The following is a 14,827-nucleotide window of genomic DNA, read 5'->3' on the forward strand; positions in this document are numbered from 1 at the left end:
AGAACATGCGTGCACGGACATGGTGAATGCACACGCACAAGGTAAGACATTATTGGTAATGAATCATAGAGTTACACAGGGCGGCAGCTCATAGTGATCACAATATTTGGCAGGACCTCAAAAGCAGAAAATGGATCACCCTACACCCAGTGGGAGAAGGATCAATGTCCCCAAACAGGCGGCGTGGCCACATTGATCCAAACATTCACTCCCCTTGATCTAAGAAATCCAAATAAACAGTAAAGATCATTGAAACCCAGCCGCACTGAACCAGACCTCATGTCTCACAATGAGTGTTGGATGTAGTTTCAACCTCTGACATTTACTCTGATTTATTTCCCACAATATATATATATATATATATATATATATATAGATAGATAGATAGATAGATAGATACATTTAAAAAAACTAACAAGATTTAACTTCATGTAACATTAATGCACAATACGCCATTTAACATATCAGGACCGCATAATATAAGCATTGCATGTTATGTAATGCAACATTATGTTGCATCAAATAATTACTTAAAACGTAATTTAACGTAACATAAAAACGTTACATAACAGTGTTATTAAAGCAATGCAATGCATCGCATCCTTTTTCCATCCTTTCTCTCTCTTTCTTTCTCTCTCTCTCTATATAGATATATTCAAGTATATACATACATATATTTGTACATAAATGTTTATAAATATATGTATATGAATTGTCCTGTTGTAATACTTTAAATATTCCATTTGTTCTGTGGTCACTCTTGTCAGATACATCTCTAATAGATTGTTGTATAATAAAACTGAACTACCCCCAAACTTGCTGACTGAATATTATGGGCGGACCAGAGTTACATTACTTCAAACAGCCACCAGAGAGAAGGGTTTGCTCAGTGGAAAGATTCTTCTAAGCAAGATCTCAACAGGGGCTCAGCCTCACAGCACTTATTGTGGGTAATTCATAATTTGTTCTAATTCAGCATTTTTGTATCGAGGTTTGTTGTATGAGTAATATTTCTATCATATGTGTGTATATTGTACTGTACGGTATTTTATTGTGTTGTGTTATGTTATGGTAATAATATATGATGGGGAGAGAGAAAGACGGATATACGGATAGATAGATAAATAGATAGATAGAGAGATAGATAGATAGATAGATAGATAGATATATAGATAGATAGATAGATTAATATATACATAGATAGATACACAGATAGATAAATAGATAGATGCATAGATAAATAGATAGATAGATACATAGATAGATACATAGATACATAGATAGATAGATATCCACATTTATTAAGAGCATGCTCTGTAAGATTATACCGGATGACGTCATGGTATGATTCCGCAGCTAACGCCATTGGCGCAAAGGTTTTGCTTGTGTGTCCTGCGGGTCTGCAGCGGCGCACTCCCGACAGCGCCGACTGCTGTTAGAAAATGAGCAGTCTCAAGTTGGCCATTATCAAATCCCTCCACTTCCGCTTTGCACTTTCACAATAAAGTCCTTTAACTGCGCGCCCACGCACAGCACCTGCGTCAACGAGGCTTTATTGATTCAACCACCCTCCACTTCCTGTTCAGCGCCGGCTGTCTCGCGTTGCTTTGACGCTGCTCAGGAATGGAGGTGTGTTTGCAGAAACTGTCGGGCTCGTGTTGATGCGTAGACCGAGCCGAGACGTATCCGAGAGGGGGAACGGGGTCATCGGCGGAAAGGGAGGACACCACCGAGCCACAGCGTCGACAGTCGCCTTCCCCCCGGTGGCTCTCGCGTCTCTGTTCAAGGTGGGTCCTACCCGGAGTATCACCATCCTACAATGGGCTGGGGGAGATCGGCTCAACCCGGAGAATGTGCGGAGGGCCGAGGATAGCACCCAGACGATCGCACCGAGTCCATGAGGCTTTCTTGTCCGCGCTCGCCCCTAGTTCCTCGGCCCCGGTGTCTGACAGCCAGCGGCGCACAGTGCGTTAAAGTTCCGGGAGCAGAGAGGACGGGCCTCCGCGGAGCTGCGCTTTAAATGTTGAGATCCAGCCCCAGTCGGGCATCGTGGTAGTGATTTGAAATCTTTCACGGTCCCGCCGAGCGGATGGAGTGAATTGTGCCAAAAGGGGGAGAGGGACAGAGCACAGTTCGGCTGCGTGTGATGATAGGAGACACAATGACGCTCTTGTCTCTTCTGGGTCGGATCATGCGCTATTTTCTCCTCAGGCCTGAGACGTTGTTCCTGCTCTGCATCAGTCTGGCGCTGTGGAGCTACTTCTTCCACACGGACGAGGTGAAGACCATCGTCAAGTCCAGCCGGGATGCCGTGAAGATGGTGAAGGGGAAAGTGGCAGAGATGATGCAGAACGACCGGCTTGGAGGCCTCAGCATCCTGGACGCCGAGTTCTCCAAGACCTGGGATTTCAAGAGCAACAACGTAGCCGTGTACTCCATCCAGGGCCGGAGGGACCACATGGAGGACAGGTTCGAGGTGCTCACCGACATCGCCAACAAGAGCCACCCGTCCATCTTCGGGATATTTGACGGCCACGGTGGAGAGGTAGGCTGCGGGACTGGGAGAGGTTACTAAGGCCCACAACACACACACACACACACACACACACACACACACACTGCAGACCCATCACACCAATAGACCAGATGCTGCACGAGCTCTCATTATCACTTTGATTCAGATTAGGCAGAACACACAAATACATCCTTGAGAAAGCATACGGTCTTTTCTCTTATACTGCAATAAAGACCCCCCCCCCCCCCCCCCCCTTGAAATAATATGTCTTCAGTCTCTTTTTAATCCAGAATATACAGTGTCATGACAGAACTGTAGCAAACTCTCTGCTGGAGACCATAGAGATGCTGGTTACTATGGGAACACAGTTATTTGAATCGGGGCACATGTGTACAGCACTTCATGCTCACCCCATTTTCAAATGCAGCACTTCCCCCCTCCCCACTCCAGCATTGTGTTCTTCTTTTGTGTGCACTGCTCCTCCATGCCACTGCCAGGGAGTTGACTTGGGATTTATCACAAAAGACTGTGTGTGTATGCATGTGTGTATGTGTGTGTCCTTGCCTTGTCAAGGGTCACTAGTTTCTCATGGCTGCCTACAGGCCACATGTCGTGCACCATCTGTCGCCATCACCAGGTCCCCTGAGGTTCCTGCTCGGGACTCATTTCACAGAATAATACTGCTTGAGTTTCATATTTAGAGCCCATGTCTTCATGCACAACATTTTATTTTGTATTCAACTAATATTTTCTCGCCTGAAAACCTAAGGGGACTGGCATAAAGCCCAGTTTCTAGATGACTATACAGTCTTTATTTGTCTCAAGTCCAGAGAGTTGCTGCAGTGTTTTAGGAGAAAGACCCTGTTTTCGCTTTATTAAAAGCACTTTCACCGCTATGTGGAAAAAGTATGTAAATGGAGTTCCTCTGTCACACATGATATGCATCCAGTTTTAACCTTACACAGAAAAAAACTCTTGTGGTGTTGTTGTTGTGTTCAGTTAGAGAAAACAAACTCTGTCAGTTCCCGTCCCATAAACAAATATTTGTCCTTCCTGCCTGTCGTAACGTCTATCTTCTACTTTCTCTCTTCTGACATCTGTTTTCTCCCTTTCTTCTCTTTGTATCTATATTCACATTTGTTGTTCTTGATCCCCCATTCCTTAACTTATTTATCTTTACCTTGTATCTTATTTTAATTCCATCTTTCAGTCGTCACCGTCAATTTGGATTTTCGACCTCAAAGATAATGGGTCCATCTGACATATTAGGTTGATACAATTAAATTGAATTAGATTATTTAGTTGAATTAACTCAATTAAATTATAGAAATGTATTTATTATTAATGATGACATTTAATTAGTTTACCTTCAGCTATTACAGGGTCATTAGCATCAGTACACAGTGCTCATCCTGATTATATGGAAACATACTCAGTAATAGACACAGTTTCCAGAGCAGTAACAGAAATTAAATCAGTTAGAGATGAGAAATGTTAAGGTTCATTTTAGCCTCTGGGACTTTCAACGTTAATAATGTTGGTGGAAAATTTTTCAAGTGAACAGTTCAGAATGTTTATTTGCTTGTAGATTTAGGTTGTTTGCCGCTTGGCACCACTGCAGACAAACACACACCCATTCGCACAAACACACACAAGTGAAGCAATGTTGCCAAGCCAAATATATGGGCAGATAAAACCGGGCCGCTCTGGCAGTGCAGTCTGTTCTGGCTCTAAAATTATGCAGGAAACTTCTCAAACACAATTTTTTTTTTTTTTTTTATCATGTCAAGTTATGAGTAATGGCCTAGAGTTGTAAAAGTCAGCACATAGCGCAGCCCTTTTTAACCTGATTTACCGACACAGTTTGCTACTGGAGCAGGAGCTGTGAGCCGTTTGCAACTTTAAAAGGCTTTAACTCTGCTTTTTCTGTATAAAATCAAATTTATAGTCACATAAGCTGTACCTTTTTATGAAGCTGGCCCAATTTATCACACACACATTATTAAATCCTCGGACTGAATATAATTTGAGACATTTGTGCGGCCTTGTAGCTGCAAAGACACTGGTGTTTACAGATGCTTACTGCAAATGGAAATTTACACTTGAACCTCTCTCCCCTCTCGCTCTCTCTCTCTCTGTCACTCTAGTTCTCTTTGTCTCTCTATCTCTCTATCTATATCTATCTCTCTCTCTATCTCTCTATCCCTCTATCTCTCCCTCTCTCTCTCTTCTAATTCAAGAAATTAATGAGTGCATTTGTCGAGCAAAGGGGAATTAAAGATGGGGGCAGCAGGAAGAGGTTTTATTCTAATGACCCTAAGTAATGTATTAATCTCATATAATTTTTCTCTCCTTGTTCCCTGGTGTACTTTACTTCCAGTTCCACTTTGCTGCAAGATACACATTTTGAATGGAATCACAGTGGTTGGTAGTTCAGTTATTGTAAAAAGTAAAATGTGTCATAGAGGTTAAGTGTTACTCAGTCATTAATTGAAACAAAAATTCATGACCATATTCATGAAGAGTAGAAAAAGGTACCCAAGCATAAAACAACTTAATAAATGAATTCTTTATTCACATAAACAGACGCATACTTGTGTTGCAGAACTGCTAAATCAAACTACAGCAAAGCATGTGGATTGATTGGCTGGATTCTGTCCTAATTCCTAATGAACTTTGAGTATGTATGTATTCTGCTTCTACCAGGATATTAATAAGATGGTATATTTCCCCCATTTTTCGCATTTCATTCAACCACATTAGCATAATGGAAATCTTGGCAGAGAAAACATGAGAAGAAGCAGATAAGTGAAGGCGGGTGGGGGGAGGAGGAGGAGGGCAAGTTGGCTAAAAGATGTTCAATAATTCAGCGCAGAGCAGTCGCTTTATGGAATGAAAAAAGCCACTCTTCTTAATTAGAGTTGTATAGAAACGTATCACCTGGCAACCACAGCAGACAGATCCCAATTTGACAATGTTATGGTTATGTACTTCACAGAGGATAATTAATCTAAAAGCGTGAGGAAATGCCTATAAACATATAATTTAGTAGAGCCGTAAAAGCAGATTTTTCTCAACTTGTCCTCAAAATATCCTGTAATCATTTGACAGCAAATAAACATCTGTCTATCTTCCCTCACCTCCTGGCTTGCCCCTCCCACCCAGGCTGCAGCGGACTACGTGAAGGCCCACCTGCCCGACTCCCTGAAGCAGCAGCTGCAGGCCTTCGAGAGGGAGAAGAGGGACAGCTCCCTGTCTTACGGCAGCATCCTCGAGCAACGCATCCTGTCCGTGGATCGGGAGATTCTCGACAAGCTCTCTGTCAAGAACGACGAAGCAGGTCAGGAGGGTAGAGGGCAGTGGTGGGGAGGGGAATATATGATTTGTGTATTGGGAGGGTCAGTTGGGAGGGGGTTGGAAGAAGCGATGGACAATCACTGTAAGACATTTTTTAGAAAAGATGTGTTTTCAGATTAATTGATCAGATCTTATTTGCCAAAGGTCAAGGTCACTGTGACCTCACAAAACACACATTTTGCTAAATGAAATGTGCTTTCAACTTTTGTACAAACGTTCACTTGGACTCAAAGATGAACTCAATAATTTGGGTGGTCCAAAGTCAAAGTCATGGCGACCTCATGTGAGTCTGGAAAATAAAACGTGTGGACTGAAACTGTTCAGGTCGGCAGAGGCATTCAACTGTGGGGGCTCTAATTCTGGTTGTGAAGTAAAATGTGAAAAGGCTTCTCAGAAACACAAATATCTTTCTTACAGAGTGTTTCTAGCTTTTGGTTTAAAACACTCAACATTACCGTGACATATTCCGTGTCATATCTCCTTCACCTTAAACAGAGACGTTAAAATGTTGCCTTCAAGTGCTCGTTCGTTCTGTGTTCACGCTGCCTGCCTCTTAAAGGACACTGTACTTCATAGCTCCTCGGCTATCAAATAAAATCAGACAGTATCCTGTATGATATTCTCTCTCTCTCGCTTCCCGGGCTGACATTTAACTCTTTGAATGAATCCTTTTGTACACTTCACTCAAAGTGGAGACTGAGAAGTGTGAGACTGCCGTGTTGTAACATTATGCTGCTGCAGGCGGCACAGATTTGAGATTTCCTGTCTTCTTTTGATGGCCTATTGTTTTTCATCGTTGATTATTATTAGTAATAGTACATTTTTGTCATTATATTGTATGCATAATGCCTGATCTACTACTGGCCCACAGCTCCAACACTTTTATATAGCAATGACCTCTTTACCTGTGGTTCCCGTCAGTATCATTTGTGATTTGTACCATTGATTTTGCACTTTTCTTCCCAAAAAAAATCAATGATTCACATTTTAAAGGTCAAGCTGCCCTATGTTTCATTACAGATTACTGCAGTGTAGTGTGGACAGTAAATAAATAATAGTAGTTTCCAGAAAATAATTGTCACAAAGCAACTCAATACTACTTTGTAATAATAATCATAATAAATATACAAGCTGCCATCGCTCCCAGCTGTTTAGAAATGTAACACATTTGTGTGACTTTTTGCAAATCTAACAGCGCCCTCCGCTTTTTCCTTCCCTTTCATCCTTCTCTCTCTGTCTCTCGTGCAGGAACGACGTGTCTGGTAGCGCTGCTGTCGGACAGGGAACTCACGGTGGCCAACGTTGGAGACTCTCGCGGCGTGCTGTGCGACAAAGACGGGAACGCTGTCGCACTTTCACATGATCACAAACCCTATCAGCTCAAAGAACGCAAGAGGATCAAGAGGGCAGGTACACAAGGGTCCAGAAATACTGAAATGTAATACGTAGACCTGCACTACACATCCCTGTGCATTGGATTTGCAGAGGGATGTGTAGTGCAGGATTACCAGGGCTCTTGGCTGTCTCCTGCTGGTCTATTTAGGTACAGCATTGTATTAAGCACAGTGTCAGAAATAGATACCTAATCTATGTGATCAAAGGATTTTCTCAAGTTAGCATGTATTACATTATCTCAACTCAATTGAGTCATAGAGCAGTAGCTCCTACACACGCAGCTTCCGTAACACTCACACAGCAGATAAACAGAAGTTTGTTCATTGGTCAAACGAAATACTGAAAACATTCCATGATTTATTTTCATTGTCTTTAATCATTCATTCATTTTAATCTTCATTTCCAGGAGGTTTCATCAGTTTCAACGGCTCCTGGAGAGTGCAGGGAATCCTGGCGATGTCCCGCTCTCTCGGGGACTACCCACTGAAAAACCTCAACGTGGTCATCCCCGACCCGGACATCATGACCTTTGACCTGGACAAACTGCAGCCGGAGTTCATGATCCTGGCCTCCGACGGCCTGTGGGACGCCTTCAGCAACGAGGAGGCCGTCCGGTTTGTCCGCGAGCGGCTGGACGAGCCTCACTTCGGCGCCAAGAGCATCGTCCTTCAGTCCTTCTACCGAGGCTGCCCCGACAACATTACCGTCATGGTGGTGAAATTCAAGAGTGGAGCCGGGAGGAGCAGCAGCAGCAAGACGGGGCAGTAGGTTGAGTGTAGAGCTCACGTTGCAATCAGCGTATTCTGTGACAATTTTTTTTCCTCTCATCTTTGGAGCAGCAACATCAGAAGAAGACTGAGAAAATATGTTTTAAAGACACTGAGGACTGGACTTTTATCAAGTGCACACACACACACACACACACACACCACACACACGTATATACAGACAAACACATGCAAACACTAAAAATAAGGTTTTGTTTTATTTGCAGGTCTCTGAATGAGATGAAGACGTGTAAACACAATACAGACCTAACAAACATCGGCCAACTTAATGACAAACACATTGAAATACAGATGTTCTCCAACACTGCAGATGCATTTAAACGCATTTAAACCACACCACACAGGGGTTTTCTCTCAACCAGCGCACTACAGACTGTGACTGATTTACTACTGTTTGCTGCACATGGATGGTACAGCTCCACTGGAGGCTTCACCACACGGGGCTCCAACTAGTGCCTGCGCAAGAGTTCCCGTGCTACTACAGGAAGCTACTGAAAATGCCGATGATTTGCAAAGAACCAACTGCTTGCTGCATTTTGATAATAATGTATGTTTAGCGTTCCACATTGCTGACCTGGGAAAAAATTGTGGAAATGAAAAAAAACAAAAAAACTCTAGTGGATGCCTGCCTTTATCCAACTTTATCTGATGCTACACTTATAATCTAACTTTTGTCAGAGACCCGTCCCATGCACCCTTGATAGGTGGCTGTTGAACCGCCCCCGCCAATGAATAATCACCATTAAAAGAATTTGTCACTATCATCTAAACGTGTCGAGCCCTTGTCATGGAGGCTGAAACTGCACATTGGCACGCTACCTTTCAAGATCGCACGAGACCAGTGATTTGTAAAAGCTAGCTAATGGGTCGGAACATGCAACACGACCGTATGCACACAAACACATAGGGTTCTGACAAATAATGCTCCTTTCAGAGGTTTATTTTTTTGGAATGGTGACTTCTTATTACATGTCAGTCAGTGTAAAGACTGTATATCCTCAGGAGGGTTTTTAATGTATGTAGATGCTGACCCTCACCTCTTGATTATGGAGTGAAGTGACTCCGAGCTATCTGCATCAGGGCATGTGCTTCGGCGTATGCGTGTTCGCCAACAAAAAGCTTTCCATGGACGCTGGTGGGCGCCTTGGACCTGGGGAGCACGTGCGACAGGCTTGCACGTCTCTGCCGCACTGACAAAGTGACTTAAACATGACACATCGTGTACTGCGTAGCTGCAGCTGGAGTGCCAGTATAGGCAGACATATGATATGCTCCCGACGCAACACACCCAGTGTCATCGACAGCCTGTCGAGGAAGGTTACAGTAAACCATTACTGAGTTACTATAAGTTCAGTATTTAACACTGTGTACCATGATCTTATTTACATCAGTTGGAAGAAGTATTTTTTTTATGGTTTAACGGTTTCTCTAAGGCCTTATTTATTGTTGAGTTTCTAGATGTGTCAAATCAGTGTTCTGTCTACTCATGTTTTTGTCCTTCTGTATATGAGCAGAAGTTTATAATAAAACAGATCAAGTTAACCTGAGATGCAGTCTGTGATTCATAGGGACGGTTATGTGTTGAGAATTTCTGTATGGGAAAAAAATTCTATATTAAACTAAACTGTTCAATCTGCAATCTGCTTCCTCCCTTTAGTTTCGATTATGACAAAGATGTGGCTTTAGTAACTGCATGCTCACTGAAATCATATAGTGACATTTTCAGATTCAGATTCATTTGTGTTTTCCATTATACACCTCACAGAGCACTTGGGGAAACAAACTAACCCTAACACCCTAGATTACTCTAAAAAATAACACAAGACACATTACTCACATGATGTAAACAGCATAAAAAGAGAGCAGCATCAGAAAATGTGAGTATCAACACTCAGCTAATTTTATAAAATCTGGTTTAATGTATTACAATTATAGACCTATATTGCACTTTTTAATCGATACAACTGGTTTAGGTGCAGTTTGACACAAACACCTGCTGAGGTGCCTTGCTCAAGGGCACGACAAGAATACATGCGTATAGAACTAAGAGACGTTCTTCTCTTCCTCTGCTTTCTGTCACCTCTTCGGGAATTTGAATACACCTGCACCATTCATGGCTCTGTACTCTGCAAAGCCGTGTGGCCTGAATCACAGAGCGATCAACACTCCTCAGACATTAGGTGTTGACATCAGAATTAGTCCGGGGGGGGGGGGGGGGGGGGGTTTACTGACGGTCTGCAGCAGGTGCATGTGCTCAGAATAAATCGGACTGATCCAAATGCTGGAGACCATGTCACGACGTTCAAGTGTCTGTTACCGATAGTCGAGTGCGTCACTGAACAGCTTTACTGGAACCATTTACTTATTTAAAATCGGTCTGGCACTTTATAAGTGAGGCAGGAGCACGTAGGCAGGAGTGGAAGAACGTTGTAAAGCAGCCAACTCTCAAATAAGCAAAAAAGAGAAAGTGGTTTGTTTGTTCCTTCCCCTCTGGTTGTTTTCTTTTGAGGTAACATTATGGGACAGCAAGGCTCCAAATCCTCCATGGAAGCGAGAGTGATTTTCCACGGCGTTGGTGCAGAGGACCTGTATCACAGAACCGACTCTGTAGTTCACATCCAGAAGAAGTTGACCGGTCAGTCGGTCTCTCCTCGCTCCGCCGCCGGGGCACTGGAGAAGGCAACACCTCATCCTTGGCCCCTGCAGAGCCGCAGTGACGCCGCGGGCCTGGTGTACGTGATGGATAACCCAACCGGCGGCGTGTGGGTCAAGCCGGGAGAGAACTGGACCAGATCTTGATGGATTGGTTTTTAAAAATGAAGTGGAATTAAAATGAATGCATGGATGGTGTAAAGTCGAGCAGCCCCGTGGCTGGATGCACCGTGTGCGTCATTCAACTTTGGCGAGTGGGATGCGGATGACTTCAGTTCCTCTGCTGTTGCGCCTCCGCCAGTTGAGGTGGATTTAAATCGTCTCCGCGACAAGGAAGAGTTGTCGGACTGATCACTGGGATCACTAATAACTGATTTAGTCTGATGGCTCATTGTTGGACTGGAAGAAGAAGAGGACCGGCACCGTGCGTCATGCGTCATGCCTTGTTTTAAACATGCATTAACAGGAGTGAAAAAACTGTGTATTTTCTGATTTATGTGGAGGAGATCAAATAAAGATGAGGAGTTGGTATCGGCAGATGTTTAGGCCCATACTTCTGTGTGTATCGAGCAAACCAAAACACCAGTGGTTTGTAAACAGTCCACTTTGATGATTGGTCGAACAACCTTTATTTATACAGTCTTATTTGACTCAACCTTCGTTTGTACGATTCATTTTATACTTGCATTTTTTATTTGTAATACATTTGAACAGATTTTTGGAATAATGATGGTAGTTTGAATGTCATAGCCTGGGATCAGATCAAGTGGATACGTCATGTTTGAATGTGTTACAGTAACTCGAGCCGGTCACAACAGCAGTTGTATATGACTCAATTTGTTTGTGAGAAAGCCTAAGAATGCTTTGGAGAGAGAGGCGGTGAGTCTGGGGAATGACATCCATCTCTCAGGGGGGATCTGAGGACGAGTCTTTCTTTGTTCAAATGCACATTTAGAGACTTTAAACCTCACTTTATCCATTTATTTATTTATTGTAGAGACCAGCACAACTTCTCTTAAGCTGCGTTTCTGTCGTTGCGGGGGAAGTCATTGTTCATTGCTGTTACTTTGCATCGTATTTACCTGTCACTCACACTGATGCTGAAAATTAAAATCATGGAACTGAGATTTGAAACTACTAATGACTGTATCTCATTCTTGTGCGCCCTGGTCAACAGAACCAAAAAGAAAATAAGTGTTTTTGATGCGGTGGTTTTATTTCATAACTACTTTTGGTTTACAGCTATATCCAATCCAAATATTTGTCTTTGTATAATTTCAATAGTAGCAGAATATTTAGACTATATCTAAGGCAAATGTCAAAACACTTTATAACCCCTGCATCGAGAATACTGTATAATAACATGTTGGTTTTACAGTGACAATAAAAGCACATACAATCCCAGACTATCCTCAGGTGTAAACTTTGCCCTCTGGCGTGTTGCCTTATCTGTGCGCACCGAGTTATGAGCAGCGTGGGACTAATGGCTCATCTATTAAACTCCGGGCAACACACTAAGCAAACATTGCGTCAAAGGAGAACTGTGAAGGGGAAGATGTGACTGTCCCACTCAAGTTGATTGTCCTCGCCTCTCCACGTCGCCATGGGTCTTCGAGGATCCAAGCTACCCGAGGTCCAAGTTCTCCTGCTGGGCCTGGACAACGCCGGGAAGTCGACGCTCCTCTACAAACTGAAGCACCACGCGTGTGTCAGCACCGTCCCCACTATCGGCTTCAACGTGGAAATGATGGAGGCGAGAAAGAGTGGGAAGAACATCGCCCTGATCCTGTGGGATGTCGGTGGCCAGAGGAAGATGCGGGAGCACTGGAGGGGTTTCCACCAGGACGCAGGGGCTGTGGTGTTCGTCGTGGACAGCTCGGACAGGACGCGTCTGGAGGAGGCGCGCAGGGAGCTGGAAAAGACGCTGAGGAGCGAGCAGCTGACGGGACGCCCGCTCATTCTGTTCGCTAACAAACAGGACGTGAACGGAGCTCTGACCGTCACGGAAATCAAGGACAGGTTCCACCTGGGGAAGATGTGTCACGGGCGGGACTGGTTCGTCCAGCCTTGCTCGGCGTCCACGGGAGTTGGAGTCGAAGAGGCTTTCAGACGAGTGATCCAACTGGTCAAACTCCCATCAGAGCCCGGGGCGATGAAAGACAACATCAAGGATAAAGTGCACTACCTCAGAGCAAGCAGCAGACATTAAGTTTTATTTATTTAAATGTGTTAATTTTTTAGGGCCGGAGCACTGACAGGTTCTGACAGTGCTATTGAAATTGTAAGGATTCTTTTTTTTTTTCAGTCAAATGAATGGGCTATTTATTATTATACATTTTTTTTGTTTTTTATTTAATTTAATTGATTTTTTGTTGACCTCCTTCGCAGAAGCGGATTGCGTACCTTCTGACATTTTGCTTCAGTGTGTAAATAAGAATAATCGCCCGCCAATAAACTGAACAAAGAAGAAGTAATAAATAACAGTAACAACTGTAACTTTAGACTTTTGCAATAAACATTGAGTAAAATAAAAGGCTATTATTATGGTATCATGGACACGACAGGAAACAAAACACGCCATGATATAACAAAACAACTGTCGAGTACGACAAGGAGAGGTTTTCACTGGTGTATGCATATCTTCTTTCAATAATTAAACAGAGATCGATTATCTCATGTGGCCTCCTGCAAGTATATTACACTCTTAAGTTCACATCAGGTATCTCACTATCCAGTTCAGCCCTATATTGAGCAAAGATAGTCACGCAAAGTGAATCAAAAACAAGTTTTAAAGTCTAGTTTTGGTGATATGCACTGTGGCCCAGATCCGTTTTTGTGAAGAGTCCTTGTTGTTTATCTTCTCATGTTGACAATGGAGCCTTTTCATGGTGATCTATTATATGCAGCTATAAATATTGGAAGATCCAAGGTTTAACCCATTAGGGTTTCTGTCAATGATTCACCAGTTTGCTACAGAGCTATTATTTCAGTTAAGATAATGCTTGATGAATTCAAGAGCCATCAAGGTGCATTACCAATGGGACCTGGCACCCCAAGCTTGGTCTGATTTATGGTTTATTGATATGTATGAAACATTAGATGATCTATCAACATTTTAAGCTATTTCACCAATCAATGAAGATTTGCCAAAAATGAAGCCAATCATGAACACTCGGTTGGACACATTGCTTGGACAGTGAAGGATACAATATAAGTTCAAATATAATTCTTACACGGCATCAGACGGCAAGGGGAATACCAGACATCGTCCCGGGAGGTTTTGTTTCCTATATATATATATATATCCACATTGATTATATAAAATACTATTCAAATGTGTAGTACTGTATTATCCACTTGATCCTCGTCATGTGGCCTTTCCCAGAGAAGACTGTGGCCGTCCTCTCCTCCCATCATCCCGCAGCGTCTCCTCATATGTCGGCAGACCTTTGCATTCCTCGTACGTGGGCAGCTGGGCAGCTGATGGTGCTGGGTCCATGGAGCTGTCCGGTGCGCAGCCCTCTATTAGCGGTTCTTGGGATATAGTCCCCGTTGGGTGCCCGGTGGGTGGCGGGGTGACCTGACTGGATCTGGAACACAACACCCTCTGGATAAAGTATCCCACAGCAAAGAGAAGAAGCAAAATGAGAACCCCGGAAAGTTTCCGAGTGACCATGGCGATGCTGTAGTATGTATTCACGGATTGTTTGCAACAGGTGACGGCGGTGGTGTCGTTCCCCTGCGCGCAGCAGATCTGGTCGTCCCGGCAAATGTCCGGTCCGCATCTTTTGATGGAATAAACAACCGTGCGAAGGAGAACGCAAACGGTGAACGTCAGCATCATTTGGCATCGTTGGAAAAACATCGCTGGTTTGTTCAAAACGAGAAGGAAATGATCCAGCGAGGCTTGGTAGAGACGTTTGGGGTAAACAGGATGCTGGCGAGACGAATCACTTGAAGATATTACGCTGTAAGATGCGTTGGATGGAAGGCGGACGCAGAGCCACCAGCAGCGCGCAAGCATGACCACAGGAAGCACAAACCGGGAACAAATGAGGGAAACGAACACATTGAATAGTCCACACCGAGTGTTCACAAAAGCACAGTGAGCTGAATGTGC

At 43.6% G+C, this 14,827-nt stretch overlaps 2 protein-coding genes across 4 annotated transcripts; both read left to right on the forward strand.

Annotated features, from left to right (window-relative positions):
• Positions 1–830: 830 nt before the first annotated feature.
• On the forward strand, positions 831–9,694 carry ppm1la (protein phosphatase, Mg2+/Mn2+ dependent, 1La). 3 transcript variants are annotated; one of them, XM_062403595.1, is made up of 5 exons: positions 831–946; positions 2,212–2,545; positions 5,681–5,855; positions 7,121–7,282; positions 7,674–9,694. In XM_062403595.1, exons 2-5 carry the CDS (start codon positions 2,318–2,320, stop codon positions 8,033–8,035), a joined length of 927 nt encoding a protein of 308 aa, XP_062259579.1. In that variant the 5' UTR covers positions 831–946; positions 2,212–2,317; the 3' UTR covers positions 8,036–9,694. The 3 variants fall into 3 exon arrangements, with proteins under 3 accessions (XP_062259579.1, XP_062259577.1, XP_062259578.1); XM_062403594.1 differs by lacking the exon at positions 831–946 and adding an exon at positions 1,595–1,787; XM_062403593.1 differs by lacking the exon at positions 831–946 and having other exon boundaries at positions 1,594–2,545.
• A 2,528-nt stretch (positions 9,695–12,222) lies between these two features.
• On the forward strand, positions 12,223–13,383 carry arl14 (ADP-ribosylation factor-like 14). The gene has a single exon (XM_062404845.1). It carries the CDS (start codon positions 12,311–12,313, stop codon positions 12,914–12,916), a length of 606 nt encoding a protein of 201 aa, XP_062260829.1. The 5' UTR covers positions 12,223–12,310; the 3' UTR covers positions 12,917–13,383.
• The last annotated feature ends 1,444 nt before the right edge of the window (positions 13,384–14,827 follow it).

Source organism: Platichthys flesus, chromosome 14 (genome assembly GCF_949316205.1).
Source record: "Platichthys flesus chromosome 14, fPlaFle2.1, whole genome shotgun sequence".
NCBI lineage: Eukaryota > Metazoa > Chordata > Actinopteri > Pleuronectiformes > Pleuronectidae > Platichthys > Platichthys flesus.